Below are 22,197 nucleotides of genomic sequence, written 5' to 3' on the forward strand. Positions count from 1 at the left end.
ACATCAGCCTCACGTCCTGTCCTATAACTTTCCTCCGTGTGTGGTGCAAACAAGTCCCTCAAAACCCCCGTCACTGTAGCTGATCCCCTGTTATATACGCGACGGTTTTTCCGTTCATGAGGGAAAAGTGACAGACAGCGGGTGGATAGCTCCCTTTTTGAGCCCCCTCCCCCAGAACACATTCCGGGGACTATCCACGGTTGTCTCTGGCTTCTCCCAGTCAGCGGAAACCAGACATCTGCCAGGTGCACGCACATGGCTGGGAGTGTGCACGTCAGGTGAGCCCGCCTCTCCTCTCGGTGCACTTGCTGATGTTGATGGAGGATAATGAATACCCTGATGATTAGGATGAACATTAGGAATGTATGCCTTCTGAAGTATAGCTATTTTTGATATGATTTTTAATATGTGACTGTTATGATCATGAAAGATGTGTTTGAACTGTTTTCATCCATACCTCTTATGTTGATGAGATGAGTCATGGCTTGTAGATTAGATCACCCCAGAGAACACTGTCTCTCTCTAAATCTCTTGACTGTCTGTACTCAGAGAGCTAAACCTACTGTTACTTTCCAACTTGGTCTTTCAGTCACAAGCCGGCGAGGAGATAGGACGTCCAGATAGGCAGGCGTACAGACAACGGGGCAGACTAACAAACAAGCAGGCTGTGACTGCAGTGCCCTTTTTGTAGAGATTAGCCCGGCTGATTACAGCATCTCACGGACAAAGGAGCGGTCAGCAGAGGGTGGTGAAAAGAACGACAGAAAAAGTCTTTTACAGGTCGCTGTAAAAAGCAGAGACCAAAGAAAGAAGGAGAGACGGGGTGGAATGAATTTATAAAGGGTATGCAGGAAATAAATTGACACAATCATTCAGCCCCTGCAGCCGTGTTTTGTAGACACTCCTCAGGACATCACAGTAAGGGAACAGGCCACATATTGAGGCAGTCGAGAGATATTTCCAAGATTAAAGTGGTTGTTGAACCACATTTGCTTCTGCTTCATCAGGCTGCAATTGGATTGTCCGTCTTATAAAAGATGTTGTTTTTACATTTTTCAGCTAAATAGAATCTAATGTTGCATTTAATTTATGACACTGCCGACCACAACCCGAAGCTTAACATAGCTGATGAGATTGTGTAACCTCAGTCTACATCAGTTCAGTACCAAAATCGGCTTGACTCTGATTTGAAAAGGTCTCAAGATATCCAGTCTCTTTGTTCATCCTTACTCTGCCGTTAAAGTTATGTCATTGTTGCTTGGCGACACATTCGAGATCATCGATTCTTTGGGGTGGTTGTGGCTCAGTAGGTAGAGCGGTCATCTTATCAGAAGGTTGGTGGTTCGATCCCTGGCCTGTGGTTTAAGCCACCATCGTATGAGTGTCTTGCTGTTATCGTGTGAATTGTTTGAATGCAGACTTGTGTAAAAAATGCTCTGAGTGGTCATCAGACTAGAAATACAGTCCATTTACCATTTAAAGTTCTGTGGGTGATGCACTGAAGTGCCGATGAGAAGCACTAACATCTGGCATAGCATTCATGAGCTATGCTTTGTTGTTGAAAAAAAAATCTAATTTTAACCAAGCAAACACAGGCATCGTGAGAAGGATGGCTTCCTTTTGTTAAAAAGCAAACCCCCACAACATTTAAAACCTTCAAACGTAAATCAATGCTTCCAACGGCACTACAAGGCAATGATCATAACTGTTTTAACAGACAACCGATCTACCACTTACAAGTGGGTTTCAAGTATCAGCGAGTTTATTTTGACAATATCCTGAAATAGCGAGTTTGTCCTGCCAGATATAAAAAGCTGAATACATGAGCGCACACTGCACGAAAGCCTGATATTTAGCCCTGTGTCCCTGAATTTTGTTTGGAGGTCAGTGCCTTCAGGGGTGTGAGCAGGAGTGGTGTGGGAAACTGGAGCCACTAACACACACACACAGTGGTAGAAAGGTAGGGGTGCAGCAGGAGGGGACAAGAGCACCATCAGCGGGCTGCAGAGACCTGGTTAACACACTTTCTACCAGCAATCTGACACTCACTGTGAAGCATCCTCTGTTCGTGCAGCCTGAGCAGGAGAGCGACAGAGCAGAGATACAGTCGAACAAACAAAAAAGGAGAAAATAAGTAAGTGGAAGCGTGTTTATAAAAGCAGACAGTGAAAGTGAAAGCGAAGCGAACAGAAATACAGACAGCTTCTGTTTTAGTGAAAGGCTAATAGAGAGCGTTGTCTGGGGTGCATCCTCCACCACTAACCCACCGTTGTCCCCTCAACCCCTCTGATTTCTCCTCCCCCTCTGCTCCCTCTCCTCCTCGTTTCCCTCCCCATCCTCCTGCTGGCTGTGGTCCACGTCCATCTTGTCTGTCTGTCCCTCCATCCTCTGCTCTGACCAAACTATCTTATCTGTCCCTCCTTTTTTACTTAAAGAAACGCGGTCAACCTGGCCGTTCTAAAGCTCAACGAGCAGGGCCTGTTGGACAAATTGAAAAACAAGTGGTGGTATGACAAAGGAGAATGTGGCAGCGGGGGAGGGGATTCCAAGGTTAGCCCTCTCTGTCTGCCCACCCCACCACTAGGGGGACGGGGGCCGCTCACCGGCTAGGCAGCCCGCGATGGCCCCCGTCCTGGGAGTGTAACACATGCATCTGCCCCGGCGAAGAGTTGTGCAGCAAACAGGGAGGACAAAAGTGACACCCTAAAATCTCCTGAGACACCCTGCAGCCACCAAAATAGGCACAATGTTGCATCTGTTGTCAGTGGTGTGTGCCTTTTTATTAAAAAGGTTCAGACCCAGAGACAAAGGTACAACGCTTGAGATGTTTGAGACACAGAAGAAGAAAATATTATTTTTCTGGTAAAGAAAAACCCTCAAAAAAGGTCATTTTTTTTAAAGGAGATGCACCTTTTAGAGACCCAAAAGAGAACAAAAATGATCAATTTGTCAAATTATTTTATGTTGAGTCATCAGAAAATGGTCCATTTTCAACATCATGCAGGGAAATATGTCCCCTTTGCAGGTGGGTGCCTGCCAAGATAAATCAAGCACACCTCATAATGATAACCATTTTGGCACTGTTCTGGTAATGCCCCTCTAAAAGGACACAGTGTGAGGTAATGGGAAGAGGCTTCAGTGATGGATAGGTGGGAAAATAAAGAGAGCAATTACTGTCAAGGCGGGAATATTTGCCCCCTAGTGGCCGCTCTGGGGAGAGGAGCAAGAAGGAGAGACTTCAGTGAAGAGTGAAATTGCCAGAAAGACAGAGAGAGGCTCCACCTCGCACACCGAGAATCTGTTGCTGGAGAACGTGGCCGATCAAACAGGTTTTAATGGAGAAACGAAACCCGAGTGTAATTGTAGCTCTCAGATTCTTTTAGGCTCAGGTTGGCTCGAGGCAGAGGGGAGGATGAATAATTGATATCAGCAGAATGCAATTACAGGATAAGGTTTCCTACATCTCTCAGTCGGATTTCAACAATTCTATTTAGAGTTCAGTTTTCTCTATTGTTTTAAAGAGTCGAGCATTTGTGCCACTCTTTTGTTGCTCTTAGGTCCTGAACTCATTCTTGTTTTCTTCTGTTTTCTTCAAGCAAAGTTGAATTTGATTCCTAAGAACACAGAAGAGAAATGATACCACAGTTAATTCGCTCATGAGCACTTAGGTCAGTATCTCTGTCTGGCTGATGACTCCTTTTGTGCACAAGCTTAGTTACACAATGGTGTCACTTCTCTCATTAATATAGAAATGTGTTGTTTGCACACATATCTAGGCTTTTTAGAGCTTAAATATCAGTTGCTCAATCCATCCTTTCTGGGCCTGTGACACTGTGGAAATTTGCTGATCAGTATTAAACACAAAGTCGAGCTGAGGCTGATGGAAATTAGTTTTGTGTTGTAGTTTGGCATTTAGTCATAAAATTTTATTTGGACCTGATGGTGACACTAGAGGAAAAGTCAGGGGATCGCCAAATGTATTACAAATAATCTTGAGGGGAACATGAATGTCAGGACCAAATTTCATGCAAATTTCATTGCAATCCATCCCGTAGTTGAGATATTTCCGCCTGCGTGGCAGACTGCCCGTAGCTATGAAAATGTCAACACAGTAAGAATTCAAATCAACGTATCTGCAAGAAGTTTTTAAGCCTCACCAGAATTTAGCTATTTCATTCAAAACCACAAATGTCAACCACATTATGGTGCTAGAGGAAATATCAGGGGACCGCCTAAGTCGTTTAGATTAATCATTTGGGAATGTCTGCCCATAATGTTGCACCAGTCCATCTAGTAGATGTTGAAATATTTGGATTACTAAAGTCATGCAGATTTGTCCTTTGCAGACCATGAACGACAAAAATTCATGCCGGTCCATCCATAATATGTTGAGATATTGCATTTCGACTGAAGGACTGACAGACTGCCCGACCTGAAAGCTGCTTTGCAGTGAAAATATTTATTACGGAAGTAAAATGTGAGCTGAGTTCAAAAAGAGAATATCATACAAGATGACAGATGGAGTTTATGAAATGCTCACTCGCACTCTCCCAGTCATAACACAGGGCCGACCTGATGCCAATAATCCTGGTTTGACAGTACTTGCCTCTTTACTGTTCAGCGTAGGAGCAGCTGGGGCAGTATGGGTGTGTTACCTGAAGTGACAAAGGTGGGTCCCACTCATATGTCTGTAGCTCGCCTTAGCTCCTCGCTCCCCCCAGCCCCTCCTCAACGAGCGTACACACATGTACTCAGTGGGATCCATGCTAGGTCACTTGATGTAAACAAAAGTACCTTTCTATGTGACTGAGCTGTGCAATGCAAATGTGAAATACCCTAATAACATAAAATAACATGACCTATGATGTTATTTATGTTATTTTTACACGCGAAGAACCCCGGTAAACCTTGCAGTTTTGAAACTGAGCGAAGCAGGCGTCTTAGACAAACTGAAAAACAAATGGTGGTATGACAAGGGAGAGTGTGGACCCAAGGACTCTGGAAGTAAGGTCAGTCTCACGCTGCTGCGGCCCACAAAACGCTAGCCTGAAACTCTCATCCTGAATACGCTCCAGATTACTGCAACTACTGTTTTGTCAATAGCAATTTTCTGAATTAGCCTGAAACACATCTTGAATGTCCACAGTAGACTAAGCTGTCCATTTAGTGATTTTTCCGTCCTCTATTGTGACGGTGGACCACATTTACCTAAACATGCATTAGATTAACTCAAATTCCTGTTCAGTTTGTGTAGCAATCTGTGGCAATCCCATTTTCATTACAGTTATCTTTAGAAATAGAATGTAAATTTTGATTGTCATCAGCCAATTTCCACTTTCATCTTTTTGTTTTGATCCCATACAACTTTTTGCTAGTCGAAACTCATCCACCAGATGAGAATACCACTGTTTCTTCAGCTTTAGCATCAGTAGCTTGTTAGCAACTACTGTCTTTTGCCATAACTTGGAATAACGTGTGGTAATGCTTTATTTTACAGATGCATTAATTTAATTTAATTTAATCCTCTGGAACTAATCATAGGTCAAATAAAGTGTCTTTTGTACACTTGCAATTAAATATTTAGGCTAATAAAACTTAATTGCTAGTGTATAATGTCTGCAGTGCACAGCAGGTCGGCTGAACACTCAAACACGGAGAGCAAAGTTCTCAGTAACAAATAAACACTGAATTAATAATTACTTGATCTCAAGTGGTGCAGTTCTTTCCAACTGCAGATAAGCTCACAACTCACTCCTTCATTTTCCCTCCATTCAGAACCAGATTCCTTTCAGGAAATTTCCTGCGCAATTGCTAGAAAATGATGGACCTGTGAGATAAAGCATTACCGTATTTTTTTTATTAGCATTTGCTATTAAAGAACTACAGAAAGAAAAACAAACGAAGCTCTTAAGCACGAGCATTTTGGCAATCTTTACAACACATAGCGCAGGAGCTACTCTGCTGTAGATGTTTGGACTACTGGAGCCTTTAAATTCCATTAAAACTGCAGTGAAATGTTATCACCGCTCAGATTACTGCCTGCTCTGTGACTGTTTTTCTCTGTCTGACTTAAACTAGACGTTGATTGTAGACATGTTGAATGTCCTGTAGTTGTAGTGACTGTTACAGATGTGTAGCTGTTGTGCTCATAGTACTATTAATTGTAGTTGTAGAGTAGTGTAATTGTATGATCATTCACAATTAAGCACTAACAAATGTCATTTCAGTAGCGTAGAGTCGTACATTTGCAACAGCAGATGATTAAAATTGATGATTTTCTCTCTGACAATCTCCATTTCTGTGTCTAACCTACTGTATCCAATTTTCTCTTTCTGCTTTTTCCCACCTCTTTTCTCATACTCTCACCTCCTACTGTCTTGCTTTTCTCCTCCTCTTCCTTCTCCTGCCTCCTTACTCCCATCTCTGACATTTTCCCTCCGCCTCTCATCCCACCTGACTGTCTCCTCTCCTTAACCACACGTCTTCTTTTCAATCCTCCGTCATCATCCTGCTCCACTCCTTGTGTCTTTCACTTTTCACCTTTTTTCCCTTCTTTCTTCCCCTTTCCCATCAACCCCTCCTCTTTTCACGGCACCCCTCTGCTGCCTCCTTTACCTACACACCCGTCCCTCACTCCTTCCCGACCCCCCCCCCATCCCACTCCCTCTCTCCAGGACAAGTCGTCCCAGGCTCTGAGCCTGTCCAACGTGGCCGGGGTCTTCTACATCCTGGTGGGCGGCCTGGGCCTGGCCATGCTGGTGGCCCTGGTCGAGTTCTGCTACAAGTCACGGGCCGAAGCCAAGCGCATGAAGGTGGACCTTAGCCCCCCCCACTGCCCCAGCCCCTCCCCCAGCACCCAGAATCTAGCCACTTATAGGGAGGGGTACAACGTGTACGGCTCCGAGGGGGTCAAGATATAGGGGTAGGATTTAGAGGCTCCCATATAGGTGGGGTAATGGTGGTGTTGATCATGGTGGTGGTGCTGTAGATTATTGTATTGTCGATGTAGAGGCTGACGCAGCAGCCCCACGCAACCGTGTTGTTCTTCATGTGGTGATGAGGATGCGGTCAAGCATTGTGGAACCAATGTAGCTTTTTATGTTTCCTGAAAGCTTATTTTGGCTGTTTTGGTTATTTATTGGACTAATATTTTATTTTAAATAGTTTTTTTATTTTTGGGTTTAAATTTGTTTGGAGTTTTGTTACAGTCGTTACTTTTCATTCTTTAGCACTTCACCCCTGGCTAGATTGGGGTTGTCAGACTACAGATTTGGTTCCATCGTCTTTGGCTGCAGATGATGATGATGATGGTGATGATGACATTGATGGTGATGCTCTTGGCTGATGACTTGACTAGGCACCTGCATTGTAATTTTAGCTAACAGTTAACAAAATAATGATGGAGCAGGGATGCACAACTCCACCCAAGGATCCAGCATTGTTCTAAATACATTTTTAGATACTGTACAAGGCTGCAGCCAACAATTGCTTTTGTTATTGATTAATCTGCCAATTACAGGTTTTTGGTAAGGTGAGATGATTAAACTCCAGTCAGTAATGTCCAGTCAGGAATGTTTAGCATTTGTTCTTAAAAATGACTTGATCAATTGTCAGTGGGCTAATCGATTAATTGACCAATCATTTTAGAGCATTTTACAGTGTTTTCATTGATGTCAACGAAACACAAATGAAAGAAAAGAGTTCCTGATATATATAGATAAGTTGAGGTTTATTGGTACTAACCCCTGAAACTCATTTGTTGAGATTTTCCTCTAATGTTATCTTGGCTTAACTATTTTAAGATTCTAGCAGTAGTCTGTGTTGCTACTTCACTATCCTGAGAGCAAAAACTGTGGTGCTCCTCATTAAAATCTGTGACTCCTTCTAGCTACAATTTAATTAGCTAACGTGTGGACACCAATTATCACAGATTTGGGCCTGATTAAAAGTTTTTCAGCCATAATGTGATGGATGTCTCAGGAATAGAAACACTTTTAACTTGTTTTTATGGCTGTGGATGTCCACCATCATTTTCGTAACTCGACTGATAATTCCTCGAGCGCCACTGCAGTGTCAGAGAGACGTTGGATTGAAGAACTTTATGAGCTGAAGGCGTGGACGCACACGAAATGTCCCGTTTGTTAAGAGCCTTTTAAAGACAGATCACACTGAGCCAATTCCAACCAATTTAGGGTGAGACAGAGGCTTTTGATAGCTTTGGAGCAAAGATACAAACATTATCTTGAATGTACAACTGTATAAATAGTTCCTGTCTATTAATAATTAGGCAATAATTTAGGCAAATATTTACTAATCTTGATTTGTAGTCCTGACTAAAGCTAATCAAAGCAGCTAACGAATAGTAGTGGTGATTTTAGTTTGATCACCTGATATGCGATCTGCACATAGGTGTTTAATTTGTAATATAAATCAGGCAGACAAGGACCAGAAGTATTTAGTGTATACATGTGAATTTAATTTTCAGCATCAACAACAAACCAGGGTACAAAATCTCCTTCTGTGTGCGATGGATAGTTAGTGTACTCCTGTTTCCCATGACTTGCGGCTGGTAGTCAACACTGTTTCCTCTCCATAATACTGTACCTTTAAAGTGTCATCCATTAGGTGGAGTTGTGCACCCCTGTTGTAGACAGTCCAAACAGGCACTCTGACTTATTCCAGCCCTGACAACTTCCAAACAGCCCACTTACTTAGTGTTAATGCTGAGGAATAATTGATGAAGCAAACACTTCATACAGAACGGCTACTTAGAGATGTTGTCGTAAAAGCACGACTCGCGTTTGCTGATGTGAGCGAGCAATTAACTGAAGTGAAAGAAAACACTGGACTCCAGTTTGATGATCTGCTTAACAAACCTTTCAGAGGCATTATTGGGTCATATTTGATGATCGCCTTCGAGTGATTAGCAGGATCAATACTCACGATGCAAACATAAAGACAGCTAAATGCAGTACAAGAAATATTGGCTATTAGCTGTGCAGAGGTAACAGTGCCAAATAAATGTAGTAAAAGGCTGACCACAGCTAACAGCATGATCCATGATAGTAATCTGGACGTATGCCATGTTTTTTTTAACTTCAATCATCCAAAAGAATTCCAAAGTTGCAGAAATACTGTCCAAAAGACCCTGAAAACATATGTTCCTTGAAAATTGACTTAAATGTACTATTCCATGTCTATGCAATGTTTCCTCTTTAGCTTTTAATTAAGCTGTACATCAATGCTGAACAGCAAGAGGACGAGGCCAGACTGTCTAACTGTCTTCTAGCAATTTATTGCCAAACACAGTTGGCTGTGTGTAATTGCAGAGTAAACTGTTGTAAATGCCTATTTTCAGTTATTACCTTCCAATTCATATAAATAAAAGTGGCTTTTACAACTAGACGAGGCCATTAGTTTATAGACATCAAAACGAATTTCAGAAACCGAAGGCGAAATTGAACCGTGTATTCTTTCCTAGAATCATTTACAGAGGTTGTTTGTTATCTGGATTGCCAGTGATTTTTTAATAGGAAACCCTCTAATTTCATTTATAGCAGAGACATTTCAAGAGGTTTTCTAATCGCCAGCAATGCCCAGTTAACTCGTTACATGTTCTCCAAAAATGCAAGGTCAGTCAAAGAATAAAGCTTTTTTGGCTGTGAGAGATGCGAGGTTTTCATCCGACATCAGCAGCAGCGCAAGCTTTGCTGAAACATCACAGATTAGCCCGTCTGTGTGAAGTGTCACCCTACTCTGAGCAGTATAGCCAGTCACTCCCTCTCTATAAATCTGAAACCTTGAAAGAAAAACCACCCCTTCATGTTTTCCTTTTGTCTTTTCAAAGTCCTCACCTTCCAAATCCTATCCTTTCAAATCCTCACCTGAACTTTTCTCAGACTTATCGAAACCCAGAACCCAGAAATGCATGGTCACCTACGAAATGCAGATGTCTACAACCCAAATCCTCTCGTCTTATATGTACATGTTTGTTGATCGTTGCCTGCTTGTTGCCTTTAGTGAAACTGTAGCATTGGCACAGTGTGGTAGCCTTTTAGTGGGATTTGGATGTGTGGATTGGGGTGCATTCACACCGTGCCTGTTCGATGTAATTCAAATCAACTCTGTTTCTATCTGTAGTTCAGCTTGTTTGAACGGGGAGAAAACTGGCAATCAGGCTTTGATGTGCAACAAATCACCGCACAGAGATTAGCTGAAACACAATCTCAGTTCTTTTCCAAGCAACTTGTGGTGGATCATGATGTTTGTAAACCAAAAGTTAAAATTCCTCAGCAGGAGTAAAAATATTACACTTTTAAAACATACTTTTGTTCAAGACTGCAACTGATGACACTTTTCATTTTCTCATTTGTCTTTAATTATGAGAGTAATAAGTGAAAATTGCTTTAGGTCGACAAAAATGTTCATTTGATGACATAATATATACAGAACAGACTGAAGCAGCGATTCCATACATTTGAGAAGCTGAAGCTGCCAAATGTTTGGCCCTTTTTGCTGGAAAAATGACTTCAAAGATTAACAGATGATCAAAATTGTTGTTAATTAATTTAACAATGCCTAATTGATTATTTGACTAATTGTTTCAGCGCTAGTTTGCATCCTGGGAGCTCAATGCACTGCAGCTGAAGAAAACCCACGCAAATATACAAAACACAAGCAAATAAAGACATATCACACAAAAAAAACGCTGCAGATGGAGACGTAAATGCGTGTTTTCTTCAGCTGCAGTGCATTGAGCTGTCAGGGCCACCGTACGTTTGTTTACAATATGAGTCTATACGTGTGATTGCACCCTCAGACCTCTCTAAATGTGTACTCGTGTGTGCAGTGTGTGTACAGGCACATGCATGTATGAGCATTTACTTTGTGCATGTGTTTGTAGAGAAATGTCTGTGTCTTTATGGGAGTGTTTGTGTCCGGTGCACAGTTTCTACGCCTGTGAGATGATTTTCTTGTTTGTTTGTTTTTTTTTTTTCAAACAAAATCTCCACCCTCTTCTCCGTCCTCCCCTCCATCTCTCCTCTCATTAGCTGTCTTTTTCTGAAGCCATGCGGAACAAGGCCCGTCTGTCCATCACAGGAAGTGTGGGGGAGAATGGCCGCGTCTTGACGCCAGACTGCCCCAAAGCCGTGCATGCTGGCCACGCCTCCCTCCGACACCCCGGCCTTGCAGTGGTCTCCTCCGGACTGCCCTGAAAACCAAAAACACCTGCCGTGCCTTAACGACACACACACACACACATACAGACTCCTACAAGGACACACACACAGACCATTTTCACGCATAACACACACACACACACAAGAACATGCACATGCTTACAGATGCTCAAATGCAAATACTCAGATACAGACACTGAACATACATTTTTACACACTTGAATACACAAACACACGTTGCGCATCATCATCTCACTTTCCTGCTGCCATTGACTTATTTTACAAGAGGCAAGTGAAACACAACTGAGAAGTGAACAGCGGAGGAAAACAAAAGACAACTACGACTGTCACACTTGCCTGCAGCATTCATTTTTTTCCTTTTCTGGGAGGACGCCATCCTGATATCGACAAAAACCGACAGGAAAGCCAGCACAGACTTACGCGAAATGAACTACGAGCTGTGAACGTCACCACGAAGCTGATCATGATGATGATAGTGATAAAGATGATGATCACAGCTGACAGAAGAAAAAAAAAAGAAAAGAAAAAGACAACCAAACAACTCTGTTCCTGCTCTGTCGTCTCCGGACAACGTTGGCCAATAAGCCACACCCCCCGACAACGCCTTACTAAGACTACAAACATTGTTTTCATCATCATCATCATCATGGTCACCGTCATCTTAACTTGCCTGCAAAGACTGAGTGCCAGGTATTATCACCCTTAGAAGACCAGAAAACTGTAACCTTGAGCGTTGGGACTGTGCAAACCCGGTACTTTGCCATGGACTGTTCAAATCGAATGAAAATGCTTTCTACCTGCGCATAAAGAATGATTCCTCGCCCCAAAACCAGTGAGATAATCAGCCAGTTAGAACAGAAGTAACCTCCAAACACATGCGTGTGGCTGATCCTGGCCACAGAATTCACAGGGGTTTGTAGAAGATATAAAAGAAACAGTGGTTATTAACAAAAGTCCTTCATCAACAGCATCATCATGACAGTAGAAATGCTAAATAGCAAACTGATGATTACTTGTGGCAAAGGGGAGGTTTAAACTGTATATTCAGTGATGGAAAGAAAAAATGAAACACATAAGGAAGATCTCATATGGCTACCGAACAAAGTGCTTCTCAACCTGAACACTCATACTTTATTGGAGCTTGCAAAATAACTGATAGAGGAAATGGGAGTAAATATGAGGTTTATATCATTTGGGGGAAACCTTTCAATTGTGGAAACATTTCAGCCCCCGTGTCCTCGTGAATAATTAATCCAAACGGAGCCAGACGATGGACGAGGCGAATCAGAGCTCATTATTCTTTGCACGTTCCCTCACAGCGGGGCGGCTAGAGCAGTAAACCATAATAAGGGCCGTAATAAGGTTGAGAACCACGGGTCTATACGGCTTCATTTGACGTGAACTGTAAAGACCCATAGGTGCAGTGTTCAGTCTCTCTCAAAGTAATGACTCGAGTGGGCGGTTTGGTCGTCATCTGAGATCGTCAGTCTTTTCCAGCGGCCGGGGAAAGGTACCATATCAGAAAGCTTGCTTTTTAAAACTGTTGTAAATAACTGCGTAGCAAAACAGAACTCACTTGTCTTTTTTAATCATCTTAGATAACAATTCATTGCAATAATGAATATAAAAGAAAATGCCACTACTTGTAATTAAGATCAAATCTTTTTTATAAATCTACATATTATATATAATACAAATAAATATATATCTATACGTCTATAGAGAGCTATAGAAAACATTGATCACAGATTGTCAGAGGCCATGGCATACATTCTGTTATATGGCTGTTTTTTTGATAACTTGAGAATATTAATATGCCACAGTCTTTTGTGTGTCCTACTCAACACTGAATGTCCATCTGGCACTCACGCGGACACACACATAGAAACGCACGCATACACATTGTTGCATACACAGGGTCAGCTCGGAGTGATCACTCCAGCACCACGAGAGGCTCGCTGGGTTTTATTTCTGCCCGTCTGTCTCTTTCACGAGTAGTCGTTCACTGTTTGCCATTTTCCAACCCTGTTTTTACCCCGACGTGTTCTGCCGGTGGGCTGCAAAGGCCCCGAAAACATGCCAGTGTTCAACACTGGAGCCCATACAAAGAGAACACTTTCAGGCAGGCCTCTCGAGGAGTTGGGCCACTATCATTATTGTGCCGTAGGGAAACAGCGCTGTTTGACATTTTTGGAGAGCGTAGCATTTGTGTTGCATTTCATGTCACTCGGGTGCTTTTTGTTATTCGTCGTCTCACCAGGTGTGAATCAGCCACAGACTGACATCCAACACGAGTTCAAACTAAGCAGGGTTTGCACTTTTTGGGGACAAGATTTGATCCATCATGCTAGGCAAGAGCAATCGAGCCTACGAAATGTTCCTTATATACCATATGGCAGCCTGTTTTGGCGCATCCACTTACTGGCAGCCTTGGGGAGAGGAAAATATACATGGCATTAATATCTAAGGAACAAAATATGCTTTCATGGGTTTTCATTAGTGCAGTGTTACTTCTTTTGTTGTAATGCAGCTTAGCATGGTGGTGATACTTACATAGAGATTGTGTCATAATACAGTGATACTGTAAGTGGGAATGAAATATTGTGTTTTCTATCCTGCTCAAATCTCATATCTTCATTGTCTTTCTTTCTGCTTTTCTTCCTTTGTCTTCTCCTCCTTGTTCTCTTGTTTTGTCTTCCCCTTCCCCCCTCTGCTTTCATCTCTCCTGTCCCACAATAAGGCAGAACCCTCTGTACAAAGTGCATCTCAGCAGTGACAAATGACTTTATTTTCTGCCCTGATACACTGCAAAATAACGCCATAGAGAGGAATTGAGAAGTCGAGACACCATTTGACAATCTGAGTCTCTTCTGGTCCTTTGCTCTGAACATTTCACACCTTTTACGTTGTAACTGTCAAAAAAGAAAAAACACAGAAAAACTTCCACTTCTTTGTGAAACTCACTCACGTACCTCATCATGCATCAGCCCTGTATCAAATGTTTTCAAGTCAAACTCAACGAGAAAAGCATAAATATCTTAAAACGACAAGCATCTCAAACAACAACTCGCTTTATGACTGAAACTAACAAGGTAGATAGTTTCCGACCGCTTCCTCTCTGCCCAGGGGATCAGTGCAGCAGTACTGCAGCAATCCAGCATGAGAGAAATAGTGGATATAGTGGGTGGATGCATTTGCGAAAAGACAGCTAACACTGATCCAGCTATCACCACGCCCGACACCCCAGGCAGTTAAACTATACATGATACTGTTGTGTTTATTTCTTTGCCACCTCCAGCACATAAGATTTCATACACAGATGGCATAAAGCTGACTGCTGGGCTGTCAACACTCTGGCTTTAACACGGTCTCTTTCTTCCTTTGTTTCTGTCTTTCCATCTGGTTTCTTTTTCTAGTAAAACATCAATGCTGAACCTGCTCACTCTGTGTGCTTATTTATCCACTGATCCTGTTCCCGTGCATCGCAACCAGCCTGCGGCCCTCGTTTACAGCCGAAAACACAGGAGTGATGTTATTCACCATATTGGATTGACGTTTTGTGATGTTTTATTTATTATAACAATGCAGTGTGCATACAGGGGAACTCGTGTGAAATGGACCAGAAACACAAAGCTTATTTTGCGGCACACATAAAGTAAATACAGTAAAATCTGTGTTCAATGGCACAGAAAAGCAGTCAGTGTGTATAAAGGTCTGCTCTCAAATGTGATATCACGTGGTAACTGGAATGCCAGTTGAGGCAGAGTTAGCAGATATCCAGCTTGAGTAATCAATCACAGGTGACCAGTGTTGATGACAGCTAATCTGACAGTTTAAAGCTTAAAAAGTTTGTCCAGCAAGTACTGACAGTACTGAATCCTTGTTATAACAACATTGGACTGGAAATCCAGCATGAGAAACTGATATTCATACATCAAACTACTTCAAGGTAATTAACAAGTCTAAAAGCCTGAATATATTCCCAAACAAAGCGTACACAGACAGCTGCAGAGAGTAGTAGTTTAATTTATATTACTGTCTGGACTCCGCCATGCAGGTGCAGACGTGTTCTGTAGCTTGTTGTGGCGTAGCGGCCTCGTGGACGGCCACAACAAATTGGAGGAATATGGATGTCACCATCAGCCTGCTTTCTGATAATAGAATTTACATCAAGTGGACCCTCATACACTCACGTCAAATCTACAGCCATGCTAACATTTGATAATTAGCACTAAATACAAAGTCCAGCTGAGTCTGATGAGAATCTGTCATTAGTTGTGAAGGTATTTGGCCATAACTGTATCATGACCTGATAGTGGTGTTAGAAAGAAATGTCATGTTATCACAAAAGTGAAGTCATCCAAAGGGATGAATGTGCACACCAAATTTCATAGCAATCCATTCAATAGGAAAAATCAGGAGATCGCTACGGTCAGTGGGATTCATCGTCTGGATACAATGTCTGTAAAATGTCACGTGCGAATCTGTCCATGAAGTTGCTGATATGTTTCCGTCGGGACCAAAGTGGTGGGCAGACTGAATCTTTGTTGAGAAGTTCAAAATGACTTCTAATGAAAATTTTTATTGTAGTCGTGCCCATCGCAGTCAAATTGCAATGCAGCTGTGACGGAGGATTTATCATGACAGCAAATTCAAATCACACCCAGGATTCGAATCGGTTGCTCCCCGGCTTTGAGACGTCTTCAGACTGACATGTTAAGCCTCAGCAGAGTTTTCATGAGTTCTGTGTGGATGTGAAGCCTCGCGCTGCACGGCCTCTGCTGTCGACCAGCAGTTACAGGGTTAAATCCCTGCTGCAAGTATGTCATTTGGGCTCTTTTTTTCAGTCCATGGGGACCTAACACTCCTAATGCAGAGCCATCACTGACAAGCATTTCCCATTATTTCCCATCTCACTCACACTCTCACACACACACACACACACACACACACACACACACACACTCAGATGCCATGCTGGGTTATTATTGACAAGTATTTCCCATTTACTCGAAGATGAAGCAAAATAACAATTTTGAGGCGGCTCCGCCACCCTTTTAACCTTGCACCTTCACTTGCAAATGCACACATGCGCACATACACGCAGCTTCGATGTGCCTCTTTTATCTTCGCTGCAGAGAGACAGCAGCCTTTTCACCTTTTTATTTCCACTGGCTCATTTCACCTGCCCTCTCTCAGCACATTATCCCCCATTCTGATGAGCCCCTCCTCATTTCTCCCCTGCCCTCACTTCATATTCCTCTGCTTGTTCTTCTTTATCCTCCCTCCCCCCGTCATCCTTCTTTTTTTTTTGCATCTCTCTCAGAGGAATCTATCTCAGACCCCGATTCCTCATCCACAGCTCTCCTCCCGTCATGACCACCTCCCCTGCTCTCACTTTCTCTTTGAGGCGTCTCTCATGATCGGACAGGAAATTGAATTCCACCAACACTCTCAACACACACAGGCAGCTCATCCCTGCCCCTGTTTGCTGTTGGTGGGCTTGTGCTCTATTTATTTCAAGACTGCTGAGAGGCATGTTTGCTAATGCAGTACACACTTACTTATAATGTACACAGACTTAAAGTCATTAAGACGAGACGTAAGATGACACACACAAAGCTGGGATCCTACAGGACTGAATTAACACAAATATTTTCTGACTGAATGAGGAATTAATCCGATTTTTCTTCATTTTAATGCCAGCTGAGAAGTGTGACTAAAATATTTGAGTTTTAAAGGGTGAGTCAAATTGATCTGATTTCAATTTTATTGAAAGAACACATTTGTCTCAGATCTTTTCACACACAGTGAAAAGTAAATATTTGCTATTTTGCCATCAAGTGTTCCCTCATCCTGTGACAAAAGCAATATTAAAATGTAAACTAGGATTGAGAGTGAGAGAAAAAACTCCAGCAATGCCTTTGAGAATGCACATCAAGTTCACTTTTTGAAGCTGGGTGCAAAAAGCAGGACAGAGTGCTTTTTAAAACTGCTGCCAGCCTCTTAAATCAAATGTCCAGTTGCCACAACAATATAACATACTCTCCTAAATGTGATGAGTTTGCTGAATATTCCAGAGACGTATTAACAACCTTTAGCTTGGACGTTATTCTGAAATCTTATCTCTCGCCCATCTGGACAGAATATTAAGATGACAGGCCCAGTTTAGAGTAGCTAAGCCTTTACAAAGCAGACCTCACACCTTCATGCTCTTTGACGCAATTAACATTTTCAAAACAATTAACAACTGTGTATGTGTTATTATAATGCCATTCTTTCTAACAGTGTTGTTCCCTGCAGTACACAGTATATCTATAGTATCTTGAAAAGACCAAACCTTTATCAGATAATGAGTACGTCCACTCCAGTGACAGTAAACGTAATATTAGAAAAAGCTCAATGCAATTCATTTCTGTCAGCATCACAAACTGCAGCCTCCTAAATGAATATAAAGTTTCGACAAAAGTGAATATTATGACTTCATGGATGTGGGATTTATTGCAGGGCTGTCTAAAAGACTACATTAGTTTTAGCAAGGTGAACTGAGCATTTACACATTTCTGAGGAATTCTGAATTCTGAGGAACATTGGATTATTTTTTGTGTTCATGTGCAATTTCAATAACAGTCAAGAACTTTTAATTACAGGAATTATTTGTATTTGTATATTTAGTATTTTTAATTAATTCATAAAGAAAGAAAGAATAAATTAATGATTGTGTACAGGAATTCTTGAACATTGACTGGCTTTGCTTAGCCCTGATCTTGCAAAACTGTTATTCACAAAACATGTCAAGCTATAGAAATCGATTTTAACTTTAAAGACTTCACTTTGTGACCTGATGTTGGTATTTTGGGAATATTTTTCAACCCCCTGACAAAGTTCAGGTTTAGACGTTGTTTAAACTTTTTTTCAGTGTCGAATGTTTGCTGGGTTAGTTAACTATGTGAAACAGTTGCAGGTTGGCTATGTTTTAGCACCAAAACTACTTGGTTAGGTTTTTGCTCCCTGTCATATGATTTCTTCCTATGAATAATTGAATTATTCAAAAAGCCACTAGAGGTTCCCACCTAACAATAAAGGCAAACATTGCTCATAACAAACTACTTGCACAGACAACCTATACTGCGGAGGACAGTCTGTTTCAGTGCTATGCAGAAGATGCACAGCTATGTGTTGAAGTGTCACCTACTAATGTAAGCCTCATCAATATTATAGTTGCCTATAGTTACCTGTGTTGGTGAAGTATCAAGATTTATCAAGATTTCATAGATTCAAGTGATGGAACAAAATGACTTCTTTGCACTTGTTTGCTTGTGAACCTGATCACAAGCTCTGTGGTGCATGTTGACTGCATCACATTTTAACGTTGAACAAATGTCGCCAAAGTGACACAGAAAATGCTTGATTTTATTACAGACAGTCTGTATTTTTCTCCAGTCTAAACTGCTCAAGATATCACTTGGTAAAATGAAGATCGCTACAAAGACCCAAGATCATCTCTGAGGTCCAGCCACTGGTTTTCAAATCTCAAAACACCTGGGTATACTGAATGTCAGACATGCTTTTAAGGTATTACACACCTTAAATCCATGGGCAGAGACCTTTTAGCTGTACCAAGAGTGAGCTCTGTGACCTATGGGCAGGCAGCTTTTAGTTTTTATCATCACCACCTGTGGAACAGTCTGGCACAGGACCTGAGGGCATCTTAGTCTGTGGACGATGTCTCAGCATATTCTTTACAGCCTTTTCTCCTCTGGTGAGTCAATCCTGTGTGTGTTTCTTTCACTTTAACTGTAAACCTCTGAACTGTAATATTGCGCAGCCTGATTTTCCTAATTTAACTGAACTGAACTGAAATAGGTAAAGTAGGCCATAATCAATGTGGATGTAAAAGTATCAGAGCGGAAATATTTTAGTATTTTTTGCTTCCACCTCTGGCCTCAGCAGCCATTTTTTTCAGGTTGAGTCACTGCAGGCCTTCAGTGCTGAGGGACCCTCTTTATAACAATACAGTGGATTTTCACACCACTTCTAAATCCACAAAGAGCTAAAGGAGGGTCTTTTATATATAGCTTTCATCTCGCAGGCAGACAACAAACCCTTAGACGGAAAAATGAACTAGTCTTTGCGATTCGATCTGCCCGCTTTGAGTTCCTGCCTCTGTGTGTGTGTGTGTGTGTGTGTGTGTGCGTGTGCGTGTGCGTGTGTGCGTGTGTCTCTGTAGGAGCTCAGGTGATTTTAGAGTTTAAAAGACGTCTCATGTAAAGCTTTCTCCCTTCATTTGGAATAAAAAGAATCTGTGCATAGGCAAAGCAACACTGCAGAGACCTCATCAGCAGACTGCTACTATTGGGCAGCAAGTATGAAAATGATTTCCTATTGGATGGAAATGAGGTAACAGCTGTACCTGACTGACTAATTCTAGAGGGAAACTCGTGTAAGAACAGCTCATTAATCACTTTATAATACTCTTACCTGCCATTTTCAGAGCCTATCACCAAATGTACTTCCAACCTACTTGCTATTCATTCTTAGAAAGTATGGAAACAATTCAGACAGACCTCTGAGTCTCAGCACTCGCTCTCATTGTAAAGAAGTACCCATTCCTGACATCTCTGACTGATGCTTTAATCAAGGCTTGGCTCAATCGTGGAGCCTGTTAGCTTTAAACATGCTCATAAATGCCTTATTTTCCTCTTCTGAGAAGATTGTTCAGAAATTCAGTATCTCTCGGTCAAACTTCTTCAGACACTTACAAGTTCGCCGCCTCATATCTTAAAATATCACTCTATTCCCCTCCACAGCCCCCAGACACACTCCGAGATTCAATCAAATGTTCTGCTTCTGTTCTCGTCACATAAGTGTCTCAGATGAAGGGTGTAGAGTTCTAGACCCTGAGCGACTGTTTTTTTCTTTAACTGTAATTGTTTGACATTATTTATACACTTAGGTGTACTTATTTATTTTCCTTACATAGTTTCAGTTGTACACCCTCTGAAGGTATACCGTGGGTTGGAGGGAGATGAGACGTGTGTCAGTCCAAGTGTTCAAACGTTTCTTCAATAATAATACAAAAAAAAAAAAAACATCTAACTGTTGGATTTTGATGTTTCACTGTCATCTCAAACTTGCCAGATTTATTGTCTCTGCACCGTTCAGAGTCTGTACAGGAAAAACCGTCCACAGCCTCATGCCTCAGATAAACAATTTAGATATGAAACGCAACAAATGAAACAAAAAAAAAAAACAGCACAAGTGTCACTGGGTTGCATCAGCTTCACTGAAATCCTCAAAAATTGTCTCTTTAGAAATGCAGCGTTGTGCTCTCGAAGTGATGTTTTTTACGCTCGTCTCTTCTTATTAGCCTGCATTGATCGAGGGAACCCCTGATGGGCTTCCTGACGAGCATCAATACAGAGGAGACCGCAGAAAAAATTCAATCATCTTATTCTCTTTTACCAGCAGTCTTCAAAGGCAACGCTGAGAACACAAAAGGCAGGAGAGAGACCAGAAAGGCTGCTCGTCAAAAGCAGTACTTTGTGTAAATGTCTTAAGATAGATTTTATTCAAATATGATCATTACAAAATTTGTCTGGAGGTCACATTTCTTTTCCTCAATGTACCATATTTATAAATGTATTACTATAGAGGCAAGGGGAGAGAGTAAGAACGAACACAGAATATGTATACGGGAAGAATTGGTGATTGTGTACAACATAACCAAAAGTGTTTGTTTAATTATATTTAATGTTGCTGTACTTCACAGTATATTCTTAACACAACAGAATTAAAACATAAGCTGAAGAAAACATAGCCATTAAAGGACCAGTGTGTAGGATTTGATAAGATCTATGTTTTCAAAAGTGTATAATCACCGGGAAAAAGAATCATTATGTTTTTGTTGCCTTAAATGAGCTCTTTATATCTACAGAGGGAGCGGGTCCTCTTTCGTGGAGTGCACCATGTTTCTGTTGTAACTCAGAGCGGACAAACCAAACATTTTTGCGGCCGCTGTCGGCTCTCCTACTCGCTTGGAAAGGGAGGGCTGAGGTGAGGGGTGTTCAGTTGGTTGAAATCTCCAACCTCACCGCTAGATGCCACTAAATTCTACAAACTGAACCTTTAAAGGAATATTTCCCTTTAATGTTCCTGCATGCACACAAGACCACCAGCAGCTGCTCATCACAAATGGTCCGGCTCTTTCCCAAATCCACAGATCTTAATGGCAAAAATATCAAATCTCAATTCACAGAATATTCACAGAAAACACTTCACCATGTTGCTACAAGGTAATGCTTGTGCCTTTGTGCAGTTGTCCAGTAATAACCTGATATTTCACCTTTGTTTCCCAGACATTTTGACTCGTCATAGCAGGAAAAGCAACAGTTTGAATAATTATAGCTAATGACTACCATGTAAACGAGCACTTGACAGCAAAACTCAGACAACATAAAATATTTCTGTACAAGCAAAAGTTGTGTGCTTTTGTTTTTTGAATGTTGGAAGCTAAATTATATAAGTAAACACCCATGCAGTAGATTAAGTGGCACTGGTTTGGTGTATAAATGCACAATAAGAGATCATGATTCCATTCTTTCTTTTCACATTTCTACATTAGTAAGGATGTGCTGCACTGACACTGCAGCATTTCATGCTTTACACTGCTTTGCACTGAACAGCTGTTCCAACTTGTTGCATTTTATAAATCACACGTGTTCACGGCTAACCAGCTGCATGGGCCAAACAAATGCTAGATCTATTAATATTTATTATTTATGAAGACATCATAAGGCACTGCTTTATCATGATGGTCACAAATATCCCAATCCCAGTGATTAAAGTGCCTCACACCATCCTGAGGGACATGTGTGGGAAGCTTGATAAGGGAGCCGCTGCTGCCACAAATTCTGGTTAGTTTTCTGTATTAAAAGTGTGAGCTGGTGAAAAACGTATTCATCACTTTCAACTCTCTCTTTTTTGAGTCTTTTTC

The 22,197-nt window shown here is 41.6% G+C and overlaps 1 protein-coding gene across 2 annotated transcripts in view; it reads left to right on the forward strand.

Annotated features, from left to right (window-relative positions):
* gria4a (glutamate receptor, ionotropic, AMPA 4a) overlaps positions 1-11,216 on the forward strand; it is a 97,163-nt gene extending 85,947 nt beyond the window's left edge. The window contains exons 16-18 of one of the 2 annotated variants that reach the window (XM_041940720.1): positions 4,895-5,009; positions 6,675-6,812; positions 11,052-11,216. In XM_041940720.1, the coding sequence (XP_041796654.1) occupies positions 4,895-5,009; positions 6,675-6,812; positions 11,052-11,216 (418 nt within the window). Of the gene's footprint in view, positions 1-2,435; positions 2,551-4,894; positions 5,010-6,674; positions 6,813-11,051 lie in introns of both variants that reach the window. The other variant, XM_041940719.1, reaches the window with a different exon arrangement.
* The last annotated feature ends 10,981 nt before the right edge of the window (positions 11,217-22,197 follow it).

The sequence above is a fragment of the Chelmon rostratus genome, chromosome 7 (assembly GCF_017976325.1).
Source record: "Chelmon rostratus isolate fCheRos1 chromosome 7, fCheRos1.pri, whole genome shotgun sequence".
Classification (NCBI taxonomy): Eukaryota; Metazoa; Chordata; class Actinopteri; order Chaetodontiformes; family Chaetodontidae; genus Chelmon; species Chelmon rostratus.